This window comes from Theobroma umbraticum, unplaced genomic scaffold (genome assembly GCF_002168275.2).
Source record: "Theobroma umbraticum cultivar Fairchild unplaced genomic scaffold, ASM216827v3 scaffold_86.0, whole genome shotgun sequence".
Taxonomy (NCBI): domain Eukaryota; kingdom Viridiplantae; phylum Streptophyta; class Magnoliopsida; order Malvales; family Malvaceae; genus Theobroma; species Theobroma umbraticum.
This window is the reverse complement of record NW_018397263.1, coordinates 2974942-2997081: the sequence shown is the minus strand read 5'-3', so window position 1 is coordinate 2997081 and position 22140 is coordinate 2974942. Positions and strand designations below refer to the sequence as shown.

Genomic DNA, 22140 nt, shown 5'->3' with positions numbered 1-22140 from the left:
ATAAACGGATATTGAGATCGAGTTCGGGGTAACATTATCGGGTTTGGGTAGTAAGTATCCAAGAAATAATACTCAAACCCGATACAGATAGTGAAATCACCATTTGAATCCGTCTCAAACCTAATTGTAAAGTATCTTAATATGATATAACTAGGTCAGGTACCCATTGGTACCTTATAATAATAGGATACCCATTACCATCCCTATGTATTAGGCATGGCATATAATGTGATGAGTTAGCTGTTTATAACTTTTCTTCAGGGAAATCTGTTGCAGCATAGTTGTTAGATTCATAAAAACATGGGAATGATCCAAGTCTCTAACTGGAATTTCCTAATAATTATTGTGCTCAATTACTAATTAGAAGATAAGGATCAATCATGTACGTTTAGAAGCACGTAATTACTAGGTTTTGTTAGTACTTATATGGAAGGCCATCACCAAAAAATAAATGGAAAGTCCATTAATTTAAGATTGAGCTTGCCATTATTTTTCCTTTTTCTGCTTAATTTTAGGAGTGAAAAGTAAAGTAACACACTTAATAACCCCTTAAACAACTCTTTTAAGTAGATGTTCCTCCTACTTGAATACCCCTTCTTCCAATATTATATATACTTTGATTAAAAAATAAAATAAAAAATACCATCAAATGCAATATAATTAACCCGAAAGGTATAAGACAAAGAAAAATCAACCTAATTAAAGATTTTATTATGATCATGAGTCATGACAATTAGTGTAGTCCAAATCTTCAAGGACAGAAAGTTATAAGATAATTAGCTCCACCGGTACATGTAAATGTACTACTCTTATCATCAAAAGCATAACTATAAGCCTGAGGACATTGGCTCTTAAAAATCTTAGAATATGTTGTTGGCTGACATGTATTCGGTGAATTATAAGCGCCAGTGCAGCAATATTGGGGTTGATTAAAGCCCAAACACGCGCTCTTGCAGGCGATAACAGCTCCATCCGATCCCTTAACCTGCAATTCCGGTGGGCAAGCTGCATTGACATTGGCAGGGCAGCTCGTGGCACCGCAACCATCTGATCCACCTTGCGGGGTAGCGGAAAGAGGCAAGTTAAAGCCATCGACGAGGCTGACATCGTAAAAGTCTTGTCCACTGTTTGCTGCCAGGGTGAATTCTATCAGGGACGCAGGTGGGATTGCACCAGCGCCATTGCACGTAACCTGACCAGAGCCACAGTCCGCGGTGGCGCATTCGAACTTACCGTTGGTGTTTGCGCATTGGGTTCGAGCCCACAAACGGCCAGACCATGGAGCTGGAACATTAAGGGTTGATGAGGCTTTTGAGGCTAACTCAAAACCGGTCGAGGATAGTTGAGGACCTGCACCTGTTAGAGTTGCTGGCCAAACAGTGTAAGGACAGTTGTTTGTAAATGTGAACGTAGCCGATTGAGCCCCTGCAACAAAAATAGCTTCATCAGGCATGAATTTTTGACAACTTTTTTCCTTCTAATCAATGACAAGAAATCTTTGCAATTATAAATATCAGATTTGTATTAATATGCTGATATTGCTTGAGAATGTGACGACTCAATGCAACAAAAACATATGGAAAAACCAGGGAAATTATTTACCATAGAAGAAGAAAATGGCCAAGGAAAAGGCAAAGATAACTCGAACCTCCATAACTAAATCTTTTTTCTTTTAATTTCTTCTCTGATGATTCCAGTGAAGCAAGCGTTGCTTTATATAGGCCTAAACTAGGTGTAAAAATGGTAATAGAGGACTAGAGATAAGGCATGCGTGCTTGCATGCTCAGTCTCAACAACTAAAATTTATGGAAAGCAGATTATGGTTTGCATCTCCATATCAGTATCGAGTAAATGCAGGATTCCTTTGAGTTAATGCACCTTAAGAAACAATAAATATAGCAACTAATATATATATATATTTCATTTTACAGAACAGCATGCTCAATAAGAGAATTATATATGGCATGCTTTGTATGATTTACCTCTTAATTGAGATTGTATTGTGTGCCTCGGTGTGTTGTTTGATTAAAATGTAAATATATGTGCGCCAAGGGTTTTACTGATTGTGCCAGGTGGCAGTGCTATGTTAGATTTTTGTATAGCAAAGTTGAGGTTTTTAAGTCTATATGCCTTACATGTATGACTATAAAGGTTTGAAATCCTCCCTTTATTATCTGTAAGGAGAATTACTCCCGACATCAATAAAATTCTACTTTTCAAAAAAAAAAAATTAGTGCAACAGTGTGGTTGAGTGACTTTCAAGATGAATTTTCCAAATATGTATGCCTAAGTGTAGTTAGACAAATAAGAGATACAGGAAAAATCAGATTATTACTGCTAAAAACAACCTAATAAAATGAAGTCCAGCTCTTGCATTCTCTATATGTTCAAATGTAAGGTGTATTTGGATGGGTGATGTTGACAAAATATTCAAAGATTGTTGAAATGGCGAAGGAAAGAATTGGCATCATACTTTTTTGTAGATACAAATCTATGATCCAAAAGTATTGCTTTCGTATTCATATGAAATTATGATGCCATTGTCTCTGTTAAAACATTTGAATATTCAAAGGATGAAGATGATAATTAAGGGAGAGAATAGTCAAAAGAGAAGAGAGAGAAGAATACTGTTTCTTCAAAAAATAGCTTCAGCACAACATTTTGCATTCAACAACCAATATACATACATACATACATACATATATATACACGGTTCAAAGAGAGAGAAAATGTAAAAGAAATAGCAAACCAGATGAAACCATCCGGCATTACGAAGATCGAGGATGTTGGGATCTGTGAAAGATTCCCTTGCACAATAACTCATACACTACCTATATGGCGCAGTTTCACTAAATAAAGTAGCTAATTTTGACTTTTAACCAACATAAAATAAACAGTAAAAAACAAGTAAAATTGAATCTAACAAAAGAAAAAAACGACAAGAGTAAAGCCTTGAAACGATTGCTGACTTAAGTTTTCTTGTTCCTTTTGAACTTTCGGCTTCCTTCGAAATCACCATTACCTATTCCTCTGTAATAGCTTCATTGCAAATCAAAAAACCATCAATATTCAACACACCTCCTTGGTGTTTGAATTGCAAATCCCTAATTCAGATCTCAGAAACATGAACTAATCCTTACTTAGACTTTTAGTAAAGATATCTGTTATCTACAGTATAATGCCACAGTGCTGAATATCAACTTCTTCATCTTTCACAGCCTCTTAGATTGCATGAAACTTCACTTTGATGAGTTTTGTCCTGCCATACTGCACAAGGTTTTTAGTAATTGAAATAGCAGATTTGTTGTCAATGTATAGCAATGTACCTTTATCATAGTTATAACCCAGATCATGGAAGACTTTTCTCAGCCAAATCACATGATTTGAAGCAACAGCAGTAGCAATATACTCTGCTTCTACAGAAGATTGAGCCTCCACCTGCTTTTTTGAATTTCAACTGAAACTGCACTACAAAGTTAAAAACAATAACTATAGGTTCTTTTAGAGTCATCAAGACTTCCTGCCCAATTATTATCTCAATATCCCATTAGAACAAAGCTTTTCTTCTTCTCAAACTTCAAGCCTAAATCTACTGTTCCTTTAATGTACCTTAATACTCTCTTAGCTGCTGCAAAGTGAACTTGTGAGGGGTTGTGCATAAATCGAAATAGTAAACTAGCAGAGAACATGATATCTGGTCTTGAAGCAGTTAAATAAAGTAGACTTCCAATGATGCTTCTGTACATTGAACTTTCTGCACTTGGGGTACCATCATCCTTTGTTAATCTGTAGTCTGAAGCTAAAGGAGTATCCACAGCTTTACACTTCTCCATGTGAAACTTCTTCAGAATTTCATTTACATATTTACTTTGATGTATGTAAATATAATCTGACCTTTGAATGAATTGTAATCCCAAAAAATAGTGCATCTCTCCCAAGTTAGTCATTTCAAATTCTTTCATTAACTTGTTCTTAAAATTACTTAATAAACTAACATCCGAAGCAGTAAGTAATAAATCATCAACATACGAGGAGATAATTACCTTGACAAAAACTGCAAGACTGCTAACATACAGTGTAGGCTCATTTTGACTCATTTGAAAGCCTTCAGCATTGAGGAATGAGTCAATTTTGTCATACCAGACCCTTAGAGCCTGTTTTAAACCATTCAATGCTTTCGCCATTTTGGAAACTTTATCCTCAGTCCCTCGTTTGATGAATCCTTATGGTTGATGAATATAAATGTCTTCAATAAGATAGCCATTAAAAAGAGCTGATTTTACATCAAGATGCCAAATATTCCAACCTTCTCGAGCAGCCAACAACCTTATAGTGTCATGTCTTGCAACTGGAGCAAAAGTCCCCCAGTAGTCCACACCATAAATATAAGAATACCCTTTTACCACCAATCTTGCTTTGTATTTGTTCACTATTGCATCAGCTTTAAGCTTTGCCTTCAAAATCCACTTCGTTCTAATTACATGCCGATTTGTTGGTTTGTCCACTAATAACCAAGTACCATTCTTCTCAATCATCAGCATTTCTTGCTCTATTGCCTACACCCACCTTTTGTCTGTTGCAACTTCTGCATAATTATAGGTTCACACACTGCCACATTACGCCTGGCATAAATGTCTTGCAGTGACCTAATACTCCTCACAACAAGTCTTTCATCTTCAATATCCACTTCTTCACCATCTTTTTTCACTAACTGCTCTTACACCAATCTTTGCAAATTTAAAGAATCAACAGCTAACTTTTCTCAATTCCAGTAAGAATGTTCATCCAATTTGACATCTCTACAAACAAAAAACTTCTGAGTTTTCAGATTATAAAGTTTGTATCTCTTGGAGACTTCATTATATCCATGTAAATAGCTAAGATACTTTTCTCATCCAACTTAGTCCTGCTTTGATTTGGGATATTTGCATAGCAGATGCTTCCAAATACTTTTAAGTGAGCTACTCAAGGCTTGTAACCAAACCAAGCTTTAAATGGTGTTTTTTCAGCTAATGCCCTTGTTTGAGTCAAATTCAGTAAATAATTTACTGTATTCACAGCTTTTGCCCAAAAGTGTTTTGGTAGGTGCTTTCGAAATAGCAAACATCTTGCCATCTCCATTAGAGTTCTATTTTTCCTCTCAAAAACCCTATTCTGTTGAGGACTATATGCAACAATCAGTTGATGAGTGATGCCAAACTCAGACAAAAAATTCTCAAACTCCCTAGCAATATATTCTTTACCATTGTCACTCTTGAGAATCTTTATACTCACATTTGCTTGATTGTCTACCAAGTTCTTGAACTTAACAAAATAAGATAAAGCTTCTGACTTGAGCTTAAGAAAGTAAGTCCAACAATATTTGGTTAGATCATTAATAAATATGAGGTAATAATTACTGCCACCTAAAGAGACAGTTTTCATAAGACCTTCCATATCAGTATGTATGCGCTGCAGCTTCTCGAATGCTCTCCACTTCCTTTCTTTTGGGAATGGATGCCAACATTGTTTACCTATTTGACATGTCCCACATGATGGCTTAGGTTTTAAACCTTAGGAAAGCCATCAACTAGCTTCTGAGAGTACATCTTTTGTAGAGAATGGTAGTTGACATGTCCAGATCTCCTATGCCATAATTCAGAATCATCAACACAGCTGATAAAAGCCTTACTTGCTACCCTTTTCTAATCAATAGGGTAGCACTTGTTCTTCATCTCAACTGTTAATACTTCCTCTCCTTGAGGATCAAAAATAGTACAAAACTGATCTTTAAATAAAAGTGCAAAGTGATTCTCAGTAAGTTGACCTACACTGAGTAAGTTTTGATTGGCTTCAAGAACAAAATAGACATCATGTATGTATTTACTGCCTTCCTGAGTCTTGACAGCTACTGTCCTTATACCAAGTATCTTGAGAAATGATCCATCACCAATCTCTACCTTAGCCTCATAGCTCCTATTCAATGAGGTAAATTGACTTTCATCTCCAGTCAAATGATTTGAACAAGCACTATCTATCAGTCCTAAATTTTTTTTGTCTGAACTACTGACGTCTTGAACCATAAACAACACCTCATTGTATTCTCCATTTCCTCTGCAACTGCAGCCTTTTCATCAGAATGAGAACTCTTGTTTACATACTCTTTCAACGTGTCCTAGTTGACCACAAGACCTATGCTTGACATTTAGTCTAAACCAAAAAATTTAGTAATATGTGTGGTCTTATTGCAATGTGCACAACAAGGAAACTTAGATTTCTGCTTTCCTGACTTGTCTTCCCTCACTTTCTTCCCTTTGTCCTTTTTTTTTCCATCAGCTTTCTTACCCAATTTCAAGTCCTTAATTCTAACTACTAGAGCTTTATCAACTGCTTTCTTCTGTCTAAAAGCTCTCCTCTGTTCTAACCCTTATAAAGCATTCACAAGCTCTTTCAAGGTGATCTGTGCTAAATCTTTGGAATCCTCCAATAAGGAGATCTTAGACTCATTTTTTAGGAAAACTCACTAGCATTTTGTCTTCAAGAATAATTTTCCCTAGCAACCTAAGTTGGTTCATTATACCCATTAATCCTCTAGAAAATATTTTAACAAGTTCATCTTCATCCATACTTAGCATTTCAAATTGTCTAGTTAAGTTCAAAGCCTGAATCTATTTGTTTCTTTTAGTACCCTGAAATTCATCTTTCAAGTGATCCCAAACTTCCTTAGGATTCTTTAAATGCATTATTCTAGCAAATATTTCATTAGTGACAACAAATTGCAAGCAAGACAAAGCTTTATACCTCTAAGCTATGTCCTTTTCATACTGCTTCACTTGTGCAATGGTTAGGTTGACATGTCTTAACACTGACTCAACCTCAATTTCCACAACTTCCCAAATGCTAAAAGCCTTTAGGTAGGACTTCATTTTGACTAACTAGAAAACATAGTTCTCCTCTGAAAAATTCGATGAAGCAAATGCTCTGAACCCAGCTGTGGCCATGAAAAAATAATCGCAATCAGATGAATAATAAACAAAGCAAGGTATATGAGCAAGTAAATAGCACCAACAGTCCCTTAAGATCTTTATATTTGCTCTGATACCATGTTCAAAACATTTGAATATTCAAAGGAGGAAGAAGATGAACAGTGGAGAGAATAGTTGAGAGAGAAAAAAGAGAAGAATACTATTTCTTCCAAAAACAGCTTCAACACAGTGTGTCATCTTAACAACCAAAAGTTATATTAAGACATATAATAACATAATTAATAATAGTATATATATATATATAGGCTGTTCAAAGAGAGAGAAAATGTAAAAGAAATAGCAAACCAGATGAAACCATGTGGCATTACAAAGATCGAGGGTGCTAGGATCAATGAAAGATTCCTTGGGACAATGACTCTTACATTACTTATATGACGTAGTTTCACTAAGTAAAGTAGTTAAATTTTGACCTTTAACCAACATAAGATAAACAATAAAAAACAAGTAAAATTGAATTTGACAGAAGAATAAAATGACAAGAGTAAAGCTTTGAAACGACTGCTGACTCAAGTCTTCTTGTTCCTTTTGAACTTCAGACTTCCCTCAAAATCACCATTACTTGTTCCTATGTAGTAGCTTCATTGTAGATAAAAAAACCATCAATATTCAACAGTCTCCCTTATTTTATCCCAGCCTAAATTCCACCATCATTTGGAATTTGTCAATTTTCTTTTCTAAACTCACAAATATAGAAGTCGACAATTCTTTTTGGTGTTTTTTTCGCATCTCGATCCATTTGGGTTCCAAGGTCTTATTCTATACGAGGTCTAACTCAAACGATATTATTAATGTCACAGAATTTTTATGTTAGATCACATCTAAGGAGAAAAGTACAATATATAGAATAGTGTACAGAAAAGTAGTAGAAAATTTCATTATGTTGACTCAAATTCATAATTCACCCGATATATTAGATAAAAGAAATGCTTTTTTTTAAAAAAAAAAGCACATGGGATTTTATTAAGACAAAGGGGAGTACATAGTGCCGAGTGAAGTCTTTATTATAACTCTGTAACATGTTAGGCAGAAGACTTCACTCTGCATAAACTCTATTGTCAATTGTGTTGGTGTATTTTTAAAATAAAATATTATCTCTTCATATGAAAAGTTATCTTCGTTTAAAAATTATGTCACATAATGAAAAGTTATTTTAATTCAAAGGTTATGTCACATAGTGTGATTGTTAAATTATAGATGATTTTTCATGTGAATAATTATGTTTTTTGATAAAATGCTATGTTAGAAAAACATTTCTAAATCTAAACATTATAAGATAACAAGAAAAATAAAATTCAAAAATTGAATATAAAAAGTTATCATAACTCAAAGATTATGTCTTTATGTAATGAATAGTTATCTTTTCATAAGATAATTATTAAAACAATAATTGTGTCTTGCAAAATACAAAGATGTCTTTAAGACAAAGAGATGCCTTGATGAAAGGATTATATCTTTCAAAAAAACATTTGTAAGCCTATATAAAAAACTTGCTACCAATCATTTTACATATTTGCTAAACAATCGAAGAATCCTATGAAATGGATAGCAACTTCCACGGGCACGTTAAAGTTTAACATCGACGAGGCTTAGAAAGGAAGATTGGACAAAGTAGGCATTGGTTGAATACTCAAGGATAATGATGAAACAATTTTATTTGTTTTCTCTAATCTACTAGCATTGTGGAATCTAACTCTACTGAACTTCTGACTATTAAGGAGGCTTTTTCTGTGTTTACTGGTTCAAAATGGAAAGGTTTTCACCGATTGTTGATCAAGAGTGATTCGATGAACGTAATGAGTTGGGTAAAGCATCCACAATCTACACCTTGGAGATTAAGGAGAAATATGCTACATATAAAGGCATGCAAAGTATGGTCAAGAGCTGGGAGATTCAACATGTTCCATGGGAGGCAAAAGAGGTCACAAATCAATTGGAAAAGAAAAGAGTAAGCAGGGCACTACCACTTCTAATGAATTTAAGTGAAATGGAAACAACTTTAATTTAAGGTGGTGATGATTGTCACATGGCTCTCATGGCCCATAGATAGCATGTATTGCTCAGCAAGATAGAGTGCAATTGCGATTCTGGAATAGGCCTGCATACACCATGGGGTTATGTCTTTATGTGGTGGCGTGTAGCAAAATAGTTGAACCTGAAATGATTTTGCTCTTTGTTATAGGCAAATTACTAGATCAGACAATTTTATATATAATACAATAACATGACATGAACATGACATAAATTTAAGTGTATTTGTGTTTAGACCAATTGTATTTCATGTACTAATCATATCAATATGATTAAAATCGGAATAAATCATTTCTTAATTGTGTCAAATCTGCTTAACTCATCTAAAACACAATTAGTTAATTGTGTTAGCCTATATCCGTATAACTCGTAACCTGTTTATTATCCATTTGCACTAGAGCATTTAGCTTATTGGTTAATGCATTATCCCCTTGTCTCAAGAGCAGGGTTCGAATCTCCCATTCTCCAATTATATAAAAAAAAACCTGTTTATTATCCATTTGTTTAATTGTGTTCCCATGTCGTATAGACACGTTAACTTTAGTATACAGTTAAGACCTATTTGTTTATTCATATAAATATTAATACTTTTATGATGAGTAACATTTATTGATATTTAATTTTATTATATTTGATAAACATTATGATATTTATAATTTTTGGTTAAAAATTTGAATAATAGAATTATATTTTACTTATACATATTTTAATTTAATCGTTTTAATCAGGTTAAAGTACCTTATAAGTCCTTATGTTATGAGATTTTCGTCAATTTAGTCCCTTCACTCGATATTGGTCAATTTAATCCCTATACTTGAGCTTTTATGCAATTGAGTTCCTCCTTTTAACACTGTCCAAATTAATCATTAATGGTGCTAACATGCTGCTAACTTGTCAAACTATGCTGCTGTGGTGATGATGTGGCATTGACACGTTGATGTGGAATGCTTGAAAAAAATTTTAAAAAAAATTAAAAATTTTTGTTTAATATTACATTTGTACCAATAATATTTTTCACATATTAAAAATTATTTTTAGTAATTAAAAGTCATTAACTTTCTATTTATATAAAAAATATATACCAACTAATTACACTTTTTTTAAAGCTAATAGATATTGTATTTTATTGAAAAATATTCTCATTTGATCGAAGTAATCCAAATACATCCAATAAAAAAACCTCCAAATTAATAAAAAGACTTGTGGTTAGACAAAAGCCACTATAATACAAAAAAAAAAACAAAATATTCATCACCCAATCTTTTCAAGAGACTTGTGACTTTTTCCAGAACAAAAATTATGTAAAATAAAGCTCTTCTATAATATCCATCTTTAAAAAAGAAAACCACCCAGATATATATAAAACCGAAGCCCTACTTTAACAAACTTAATTTGACAGCAAACTAAGATTTTTAGATTATAAATAAAAGTAGAGCAAAAGCCAACTAATTGATATACAAAGTCAAGATCCACAAATATAAAATTATATTTTGCATAGAGTTTAGAATTTAAGATTTAATTTATCAATTCATATCAGTCACAACATGTCAGCCAAATCATAATAAAAGTAGAGCGATGGCTACATATAATGGTGTAAATGCAGAATTTGTCAATGTATAATTTGTCAATGCAGAATTTGCCAAACGAACCCGAGCGCAGCGCAAGGGAAAGCATCTAGCAAAAATTTAAAGCAGCCATAAATGCTCACCAAACCAACACGGAAACACATGGCGGGAAAGGGGAAGCAACAGACACTGAATCTCCAGAAAGATATGTCCATTTTCCAGCAGCTTTTTGTGTGTCTCAATCATTGACAAATCCTTGTTCCACCAAGGTAAATTTGTTTGGTGTCTATGCTCGATTATTACCATATAACCTCCATAAGTTACCAAAAGAATCAAATGTGACAGAACTTCTTTCCTTTTGCAAATCTCTTATTTTGCAAGTGAAATCAACCTTGCATCTCCAGTATTCATGGAAGATTGGTACCTATTCCCCTACCAAAAAGAGTTGGCTCCAATTCAACTTTTTTCTAAAAATATTTTTTATTTAATACTTTATTCTAGAAAATAAATAATACATTAATTGTTAAATTCTTTTTATAAATATCATCTTTAATTAAGTTAAAGGAAAAATGAAAAGGGTATATCACGGAAAAAAGTCAGACTCTTCCGGGCCCTTTATAGTTTAAGAGTCTGGTCAATGGTTTACTAAACTTAGTATTTAGAAGCTACTGCCTCTGCCCTCGTAAGCGACATTGGCTAACAAGTGAGAGAAAGAGAAAAAGAAAAATGGAATTTGCAGAGTTGAGGGAAGCGATAGAGAAAATGGAGCTGGTGGATTCTCATGCTCATAATATTGTTCCGTTTGAATCGTCTTTGGCTTTCATCAATTCTTTGTCCGAAGCAACTGGCCATGCCTTATCCTTTGCTGCTCACTCCCTCTCTTTCAAGGCACCGCTCTAAATCTTCTTTAACTTTTCTTTTTTATTTTTCGTTATAATCGGATGAGTTTATGTTCACTTTCAAGAGTGTTTTACTATTTCTGTTTGTTGCTTAATGTAAAGCAATGGTGAAAACTTGAAAGAAATTTTTGAAAATAAGCTTTTTGGATTATTTTCTTTGCGGTGTATTGTTGTTTGTTTGTTTGGATCTTGAACTTTGAAACGGCATTCAAATTCAAAATTCTTTTATTATTACTATTTGTTTAATGCTCTGTTTATTTTTTATTTTTAGTAATAAATCGAGAACCCGTGATGAATCTTACTTTTATTTGAAGCTTGTAAATAAAGATCACGGTTGCTTTTGGTTCCAAGTTTACAAATAGAACCGAAAAAGTAGACTTTTTTGTTGGCGTTTTCTGGGAATGTAAATTCCGCAGTTTGAAAATGAATAACTGTTTATTCTAAGCAGAAACAACGTTTGCGTAAAAAAGGAAGTAATATTCTAATTATGTTACGATTGGTGTTACACTAAAACTTTTTTTTTTTTGATCAATTTTTTTATCATTTCTTTTGCTTTATCGCAACTGTTTAAGAAGCAAATAACAAGCGGTAAATGTTAATCTTTTTGACAGCGTTATTTTGTTTTTGGCAGAGGAATTTGAGGGAGATTGCCGAACTCTATGGCACGGAATCATCCTTGGATGCTGTGGAACAGTATCGCAGATCCTCTGGATTACAGGCCATTAGCTCAAAATGCTTCAAAGCTGCAGGAATCTCTGCTATTCTTATTGATGATGGATTGAAGCTTGACAAGAAGCATGACATTCGGTGGCATAAAACTTTTGTTCCATTTGTCGGTAGGATACTGAGAATTGAACGCCTTGCCGAGGAGATTCTTGATGCAGTAGGATACTTTCTGAATCTTCTTTTTCAACTCTATATTAAATTCTAATGTAAACAGCGTCACCATATTATTTCAATTTTTACATTCATTAGCACACACATGCTCTGATTTTGTTATTTTTTTTTAAATTTACTTCTTCATTGTTTACACTTTAGGGGCATATGACTACTTTTAAATGAGTAGGCAAAAGTGGAAGTGTGTAGTAGGGAAGAAATCATATCCATTTTATAGCTATTAATTATCAGATGTCGATCTTGATATTGGCAAATTTTGCACTTCTCAAGGATTCTTTATTTTAATGCCTGTGATGTTCATGTGTTATCTGCCGGTATTGCATGTGAACTGCTCTGTGATTTTGGGAGATTGAAGGAAACAGAGAATAGTTGAGAACCGCTTTGCCTGATTCTCAATTTTGAATTATGTAGGCAACTCATTGGCAGAGTGAATATAAAGTGGATATGTCTGTCTGTCCATTCTGAAAACTTTAATGAAAGCCTTAGACCAGAGAGAATTGGAAGTGGTCTACCGGGCTAGCAAATTTCAAGAGTTCCTTTATAAGTTCTTGTGGATATGATCCCCTCGATCCAATGTTGCTGGCATACGTGTGGTTGTGTGCTGCATTTTGTGAAGTGATGTTGTTTTTACTTTGTCCATATTAAGTTGTCCTGCTCCTATTTGCATAGTTTGTCTATACATGCATCATAAGTATTAGTCTGTAACTTTCTCAGATAATATCTTTAAGATATTTGTCAAAATTTATCTTCATTTAAAGGCTGCATTGACCCATATTAAATTCTCCAATGACCTAAGCCTGTGGAAATTCGACGGTTTAGTCACAATTTGCAAAGTTTAGGTACTGGTCTGAGCAGCATCTTTGAATCAAATAGACCTCAAAATTTCTTGGTAATATTAGGTGTTCAGTAGTATGATTTTTTATCCTTGGTGTTATGTATGTTTCAGGAGCTGCCAGATGGATCTATTTGGACGTTGGATGCATTCAATGAAACATTTTTGAAAAGCTTGAGGTCATATCCTTTCAGATAGTTTTAGACATTTATAGTAGTCATATTTGATTTCACTGATATGTGGCTTGAGGAAGCTGCATGCACCTTAACCACATATTATTCACCCAATGACCTGGTATAGACATTCATAACCAAACAATACTTGTTTCCAGTGTATTTATTTTGATGCTTTAAAATCACCCCTTTATCTGCAACATATAATTGAAATTTTAAGGATAGTTAATGTAACTTGGGTTGACTACCAATGAATGGTTATTTAGGTTAGGCTGCCTAACTGGTAAGGATGAATAGATAAGAGCTTACTGTCTTCACTGGTGTCCTTAACTCACTGTTACAGTTGCAAATGAGATCGTTGGCTTGAAAAGCATCGCTGCATACCGCAGTGGTTTGGAAATCAATCCACATGTCACCAGAGAAGATGCGGAGATTGGTCTTTCTGAAGTTTTACAAAGTGAGTATAGCATGTGAATTGGATTTTCTGTACTTATCGCAGGATATAAGTAACAGAACAGTTTCTTATTTCAGGTGGGAAGCCTGTACGCATTACAAATAAAAGCTTTATCGACCACATTTTGACATGTAGTTTGGAGGTTGCTCTACAGTTTGATTTGCCATTGCAGATACACACAGGGTAAGAGATAGCTTTTAGATTGTAAAATGTTTCCCAATCATGCTCTTATTGATGGTTAGGATGATGAGGAACTTGGAGTTGGATTGCAATGTGAAAGGGGGTCTGGGAAAATTGGGCAGATGAAATTGAAGGTTATATCAAATTAGTGTTGGTCTCTATGCAGAAGAAGTGGCCTGGCTTGTCTAGGTCCCCTTCTGGAAACCCCAGACCCAGGCAGCTTCTAGTATTCCAGTTACCATTCTTATCATTGAGCTATCATTGATGGCACTAAAGCAACCTGTATGCTCTTTCAGTAGATTTTTTCTCACTTCTCATGTTGTTACATTTCTCCCACAACTAGTTTTGGAGACAAAGATTTGGATTTACGACTATCCAATCCTCTTCATCTCCGAACTCTTTTAGAGGACACAAGATTTTCTGGCTGTCGCATAGTTCTTTTACATGCATCCTACCCATTCTCAAAGGAAGCTTCATATCTAGCCTCTGTTTATTCCCAGGTGAAAATTCTATTCTCCAGGAATCACTTTCATCCTCTACGCTTAGTGTTCAATTTGCTATGTTCCTTTGCGTATAATATTTTGTACTTTCAGGTTTACCTTGACTTTGGGTTGGCAATTCCCAAGCTCAGTGTTCATGGGATGATATCCTCAGTGAAAGAGCTTTTGGAGCTAGCCCCCATAAAGAAGGTGAGAACGGTCACTCAAAGGAAATATCGAGAATATGTTCTCAGCATACAGAAGTTTTTAAGAAGATAAGAATTAGGTTATTAGATAAATGCACATCTTCTTGTTAATGGGTTTTGTCCCAGTACATACAGTGAGAACATATGAGTATTTTTCCATAAAATCCACCCAACCTCTCTTACAGGGCCTGTGATGATAGAATTAGTGTTTTAACAGCCTCCTTTCTGTCTCTCTCTGGTCAACATGCTTATCTTTCCCTTACTGTAGTTAATTTAGTAACCTTATCCTTCCCCAGAAGTGGAAGTCTATTAATAGTGTGTAGAAAGATGAATTGTGGTTTGCATTTCTCTTTTTGGTCATATGGCTGTCTTATTTAGCGCGACGTGATTTTCCTTCATTTCCTTCCTCCATCCCATTTAACTGGACTTGCACTGAGGAATCTGTCCCTCTGTTGCATTTCAAATGGAGGAAGCTGTCAATAGACATTGTTTGCTCTTTCGTTTTATATGTATTCTAAGTTTGTTTTAATACTGATTGATCTTAAACTCAAAAATTGCAGGTAATGTTCAGCACTGATGCATATGCAACTCCGGAAACATACTACTTAGGTCTGTTGAAGTTATCATCTACTGACTTATCATAGAATAGCTTGACAATTATGCTGCTTTCTCAATTTGCTTCCGATTTCAATGCATTCTATAATTAATATCTTCTTGTCCTTATCTGATCACTCATTACATGCCTTGAATATCATTTTTCACGATGCACCCTGTTCTAACTCTTTCCCATAAGGCTTGAGGGAGGTCGAGATTCCTGACCTCAATCTTAGTCAAATTACTGATGTTTGTCTGTCGTGCTAGGATAAAACTTGTGCATTGCAAGATTGTGGAAAACTTCCAAGTGTTACAAAACAGAAATGATTAATTTCCGAATAGAAAATTTTTGGTATTTATTAAAAGTGCTGACTTACGCAACACAGAGATTCTATCAAAATTTTGCCAGAAAGAAACTGTTATTAACCCTTTAATATGATGAAAAATAGCTGTTCATTGTAGAAGCTAATTTTTTCAAAGTTTATTCATGTTCGACATGCAGAGGTCTTGCCATGTGAATCCATGTCTGTATTGGTTATTCATGGACAAACATGAATTTAATTTCATAGGAAGTGAGTGTGTGCCTATGCATGGCCCTTGCCATTCACCATATTGGCAGACAAATTAAGCAATTTGTTAGAGCATTTGAAAAGTATAGGAGCCTTGAGGTACCTGTGTATATATTTGATAAAAACAACTTATGAAGTTTAAAGGAAAAATATTGAGTAAAAAGTAACTGCTTTCAAGTTTTAGATTTCCATATCTTACTCAAAATACTTTCCATATTACAATAATGCCTAAATCTACTCCTTTTTTTCAGGTGCCAAAAGAGCTCGTGAAGTTATCTTTTCTGTTCTACGTGATGCATGCATAGATCGTGATCTCTCAATCGCTGAAGCTATTGAAGCATCCAAGGACATCTTTGTGCAGAATGCGATTCAGTTATACAAGATTAATTTAGGCAGGGAACTTTTTGATTCAAAGCCTAGTGAATCTCCCAGCTACATGATAGGGACATATGTTCCAGAACATAGTGTTTCCCTTGTTCGTATTATATGGGTAGATGCTTCTGGACAGCATAGGTGCCGTGTAAGGTTTCTTTTCCTTAGTATAAATCAGTTATTCTTTGATTAAGGTTCATCATGACAACTCTATGGAAGACTTTGAACTTACGGCTTTTTCTTTGCCACTATCTGAGAAATGAGGAACTCAAAAAATTTACTAAAGGAATTACCAACTTTGAAGAGCAAATCTTTAATTTTCAAAATTGAATTGATTTCCCTTTTTTCTTTTCTTTTGATGCCACTTTGGGGATCATAGGCTGGCCTTTTCATTCTTCATTCCCCTATGGTGCATAAATTCTAATCTATTTACAAATATTGTATATTCTGTTACTTTCTGTTGCAAGTGTGATGTTGCAGTCATTGTGCTAGCAATTGGGCTTTATTACACCAAAATAGATATAAAATGGTTTGATTGAGCCAAATAAAATTATGATGGCCTTAAGAAAAATTGGAGGTTTTCATGCTTTATGATGATGCCTTAGGCTATATCTTGTTTCTCATATTAACTCTTATAACCATATGGTAAGTATTGAATACTAGCTATTGTAGAAAGTTATTTGTTCAAGCCATCTTCCTGACTAATCATGTCTGAAACAATAAACTACATTTTAGCTGTTTTCTCTCTAATTTATTTAACATTTCAGGTTGTTCCAAAGAAACGCTTTGATGATGTTGTGAAGAAAAATGGTGTTGGTTTGACTTTTGCATGCATGGGAATGACTTCTGCTATTGATGGTCCAGCTGAAGAGACTAATCTGACTGGAACGGGTGAGATCAGACTGATGCCTGATATATCAACTAGGAGGGAAATTCCATGGTATCATATCTTTGAGGAATTATTATCTGATTTACCACAATGTGAAATATTTGTAACTGCCCTTTTAACACCTTCCAATTTCACATGCATATTTATATCATTCCATATTTCTACTGTAATGTCAGATCTTTGATGGTGATCATATCAACTAGACCATTATCATCATTGCTAATAGTGCTAATTTTCATCATTCCTTTAAAGTAACGTTGAGACCCTCTTTCTCAATAGGACTAAACAAGAGGAGATGGTTTTGGCTGACATGCACCTTAAACCTGGTGAAGCATGGGAATATTGCCCAAGAGAGGCCTTACGAAGGGTTTCAAAAGTTTTAAAAGATGAGTTCAACTTGGTATGTTAGGAGGTCTTTAATACATGTAATAGTGGATTATTTCGTGCTTAACTAATGAATGCTCTATGAGCAGGTAATGAATGCAGGATTTGAAAATGAATTTTATCTCTTGAAAAAGCTAGAAAGGTGTGTGATATATGCAGGTTTATCCTTTTTGTTGTTTTAGCAACGTTAACCTCTGCTCAATTATAATGAAATTTTAATCTTGAAATTGTTCAGAGATGGGAAGGAGGAGTGGGTGCCAATTGACTCAAAACCTTACTGTTCCTTTTCTGGATTTGATGCTCTCTCCACATTATTTCAAGAAATTATTGCAGCTCTAAATTCCTTGAATGTTGTTGTTGAGCAGGTATATTTGAGAAGTCACGTGTTCTTGTTTTCTTCATTCATGGGAGGCACTTTCTATCAAACTGATAGTGTGGGAGGCTCAGTCATTAACCTTTATATTTATAGTTTACCTGACAATTAATTTGTCTTCAGTACACCATGCATTTGGCTGAGCATCTCCATTGAGACACAATATAATCCAAGATAAGAATAGACATGGAGAGGTCAACTTTGACTTTGTCTAAGTAACCTGTGTATGTTACATTGTATTGCATATGTACAACCTAATCTCTGTTGTTATTGGTATGTTCTTTTAATTCTCAGCGGACACAACATAATCCTCCCGTGTATGCTACATTGTGCTTCTTAGGAAGTGCAAGTTTGACTCTTCCCTGCTTCTGTTAACTTTAGCTTTTAAAATTTGCAGTTGCATGCAGAAGCTGGAAAAGGTCAGTTTGAAATGGCTCTGGGGCACACTGCTTGTACATATGCTGCTGACAATTTGATTTTCACACGTGAAGTTGTTAGGGCTGTTGCAAGTAAACGTGGGCTGTTGGCTACTTTTGTCCCGAAGTAAGTTGCAACTTTGTGGAGTGAATTTCATGGATAGTCACTAAACTTATACCCTTTTCGTGCTTTCCTCACCAAACTTCAATATGTCTCAATTTGATTTCTAACTTTTTTTAAATTGTATCAAATATGGTCCCCTCATGATTTTTTTCAAATATATGATGAAATGATGACACAATAACTATTTAAGGAGTTATGTCATTAAAAAAATTATTGAAAGTTTTTCTTTTTCTCTTTTTTTTATTCACATTTTTCTTTTTTTTTTCCCCTTTTTTTTATCTGCATCATTTTCCTAAGTTTCCCATTCTAATGAAACCAAAAAACAAAAATGAGAAGTAAAAGAAAAATAAGTCACACAAGTTGACATGAAGTTTTTAAATGACTGGTTGTTTAAATTGTAAGTTATTATGTTGTTATTTAGTTATTTATTTGGATGAAACCAATTGCAGTAATTGCATTTGGTACATTTTAAAAAGTTTAGGGACCCCATTGAGATGAATTAAAGTTTAGTGAACAAAATGGGAAAAATGCAAAGCTCTAACGACCATCCATGAAATTTACTCCAACGTTGTTATTTTGGCCACTGCTTGCATGCTTGTCCTAATGTTCTAGGTCTGTATTTCTGAATATTGGGGGATAAGCAGATGTTATTGGAAAGACTTGCTGAGTTAAGAATGATGAACCTTGTCCATGCAAGACTGGCCACTATGAGTTAAATGCATTTTTTTATCCATTTTTGCTTTTGCTGAAGTTTAAATGGTTCTGTCAAGTACTTGTTTTGGTTTTTTGAGCCGTACAGCAGATGGGGGATTTATTTAGTCCAGATGAATAATATACAAATAATTTATTCTAAAATATCCCAACTGCCTAATTAAATATAACTGATTAATATAATAAGGAATTGATGATGATTATCAGAGGACTTTTTTTCTAATTATTTGAACTATATTTCATGTCTAACATGTAAGTGAAATGCTGCGAGGCATCATGCATGTCCTGCTTCTAATGTTAGAAACTTAGAATACCTTACATTTTAACTATGTATCTCTGCCCAGGTATGCTTTGGATGATATAGGTTCTGGATCCCATGTGCATCTCAGTTTATGGCAGAACGGAAAAAATGTTTTTGTGGCATCTGATGCATCTTCTCCGCATGGAATGTCTAAACTTGGGGAGGAGTTCATGGCAGGGGTTCTATATCATCTTCCTTCAATTTTGGCATTTACAGCACCACTTCCAAATAGGTATGTTCTCCACTTCCAAATAAATTTTTTATTTTAGGTAATCAATTCTTAGTTTGTCATGCTAAGATTAATTGGTAAAACAATAGATTGAAATGCACAAATACAGTTTTTAGTAAATCTACATTTTTGCAGTAGTATATTCTTAGCATTCTGCTTCAACTTTTATTTGCCTTTAGTTATGATCGCATACAACCTAATACATGGAGCGGAGCATATCAGTGCTGGGGAAAAGAAAACAGAGAAGCTCCTTTAAGAACTGCATGCCCACCTGGGATCCCGAATGGTTTTGTCAGTAACTTTGAGATTAAATCTTTTGACGGCTGTGCCAATCCACACTTGGGCTTGGCTGCTATAATTGCTGCTGGAATTGATGGCCTGCGGAGGCATCTTCATCTGCCTGACCCTATTGGTAAGATTGCAGTTTTGGTATTTTCCATATGTGATAACAAATTATTGAAGGACTTTTATTCTTCTCAACATTTTCTTCTCCAGGTTACTTGGCATTCATGAATATATGTCACTTAGCAACAAATAAGTTCAACCGAATAAATTATCTTTCTGTTATCTGAAACTTCCAACACCTGCATTGCATAAACTGGTTAAAAAGTTATTCTGCAGAAAGCAAAGGTTCCTTTGACGTTCTACTTGAAATTTATACTCCCACATTAGTATCTTAGTGTGTTTTATCAATGATACAGATGCAAACCCAGCTACACTAGAGGGGAAACTTCAGAGGCTGCCTAAATCACTATCTGAATCTTTAGAAGCTCTTCAGAAGGACAATGTTGTGAGTGAGATGATTGGTGAAAAGCTTTTTGTGGCTATAAAAGGAGTTCGAAAGGTAAGCTTAACCATTTCAACTTGATGAAGTTATCTTTCATGTTCTGCTCAATCCACAAATTATGCTGAGCATGAATATATGCATGCAGGCAGAAATTGACTACTATTCAAAGAACAAGGATGCATACAAGCAACTTATACACCGTTATTAAGCCGATGAATCGATCTCCAGACAGATGGGGGAAGAATAAGCATTTTGTCACTCTTATACGCATGCAGGCAGAAATTGACTACTATTCAAAGAACAAGGATGCATACAAGCAACTTATACACCGTTATTAAGCCGATGAATCGATCTCCAGACAGATGGGGGAAGAATAAGCATTTTGTCACTCTTATACGCATGCAGGCAGAACTTGACTACTATTCAAAGAACAAGGATGCATACAAGCAACTTATACACCGTTATTAAGCCGAGGAATCGATCTCCAGACAGATGGGGGAAGAATAAGCATTTTGTCACTCTTCCTTTATGCAAACTCTTTGATCCGTATGCTTGGTTATGCCCAATGTGTTTTTAGAGGAAATCAGGTGTGCCAATCATGAGGAAATAAATAATGCTAGTTGGCCCTCACAATAACATCATGGTTAACAATCTTGTGATGCTGGCTACAATATGTTTTCTTAAGATTTTTCTGAATTTAACCATTTTCCCTTTACCTAGCGGAAGCTATATTCGTATCTCTATGTTCCTTAGTGTTGGTTCAATAGCAACTCAGAATACTTATTCAAAGGCCACTCCAAAGTGAAGTAGCACAAGGCAGAAGCAAAAGACTTGGTTTCTGCCTGGAGGAGTTTGTTCCAAGCAAAAGAGGTGTTATCCCTGGTCCTTGGTACAGACAGACAGGGGAAAACAGGAATTATCCTTGGTACCGTTTGTGGACAAACAGAGAAAAATGAGATGTTATCCTTGAGTTCTGCTGGATAACAGAACTTAAAAATTTTGACACTAAACTCAACATGATGAGAAAATTAGTTGAAGAAGAGAAAACAAAGCCCAAAGAATACCAGAATTTCAACTCAATTCATTCATACTTCTTTCATTAAGACTGATACATATTTATATAGTCAAGGTAGTGAATAAAAAATATCTTCAACTTCTTTCACTATTTGATACATTACTTCTAAAAGTAAACCAAACATAAAATATCTCGATATTGAACCAATTAAGTAACCAAACAAGTCACAAGTGACCAAAGTAATATAATAAAACAATTGGTCAGCAATATGCAAACTAACCATGAATCCATGCAAACTTGCTTCCAAATGGCTGAAGTTGATTCCCTGTTTAAATTACTTTGGTTATATTGGCGCGATCCTCGCATTGAACAATTTGGTTGAACTAATTTTTCACACAACTGCCAAACCACTTTTATAAAAATTTGATCTCATCTTTTAATTAAAATCTGATATAAAGTACCTGATCACATATTAGAAACTAATAACGAGAAACAAATGTGAAAAAAAAAAAAAAAGGGTTAAGGCCAATAGGATACTTTGTTCATTGAGCGGTGAAGACAAGTGGGATATTTGGTCATTTAAGTTGGCAAGGTTAAGGCCAAATACATATGCTGCTAAGAATTTTGATCAAAGTGAT

General features: G+C 34.5%; 3 protein-coding genes across 3 annotated transcripts; 1 reads left to right on the top strand and 2 right to left on the bottom strand.

Annotated features, from left to right (window-relative positions):
* Positions 1-751: 751 nt before the first annotated feature.
* LOC110420560 (thaumatin-like protein 1b) lies at positions 752-1654 on the bottom strand. The gene is made up of 2 exons (XM_021433914.1): positions 1603-1654; positions 752-1425 (listed from the first exon to the last, which is right to left on the bottom strand). Exons 1-2 carry the CDS (start codon positions 1652-1654, stop codon positions 752-754), a joined length of 726 nt encoding a protein of 241 aa, XP_021289589.1.
* Positions 1655-3222: 1568 nt separating this feature from the next.
* Positions 3223-5436, bottom strand: LOC149526921 (uncharacterized). The gene is made up of 5 exons (XM_089784290.1): positions 5050-5436; positions 4567-4711; positions 4307-4504; positions 4044-4222; positions 3223-3438 (listed from the first exon to the last, which is right to left on the bottom strand). Exons 1-5 carry the CDS (start codon positions 5434-5436, stop codon positions 3223-3225), a joined length of 1125 nt encoding a protein of 374 aa, XP_089640416.1.
* A 5784-nt stretch (positions 5437-11220) lies between these two features.
* NODGS (nodulin/glutamine synthase-like protein) lies at positions 11221-21228 on the top strand. Its single transcript, XM_089784204.1, has 18 exons — positions 11221-11506; positions 12149-12400; positions 13361-13429; positions 13762-13876; positions 13951-14056; positions 14397-14553; positions 14647-14742; positions 15299-15347; positions 16153-16421; positions 17041-17213; positions 17442-17562; positions 17636-17688; positions 17782-17911; positions 18317-18462; positions 19515-19703; positions 19880-20112; positions 20402-20544; positions 20633-21228. Exons 1-18 carry the CDS (start codon positions 11345-11347, stop codon positions 20693-20695), a joined length of 2526 nt encoding a protein of 841 aa, XP_089640330.1. The 5' UTR covers positions 11221-11344; the 3' UTR covers positions 20696-21228.
* Positions 21229-22140: the final 912 nt, after the last annotated feature.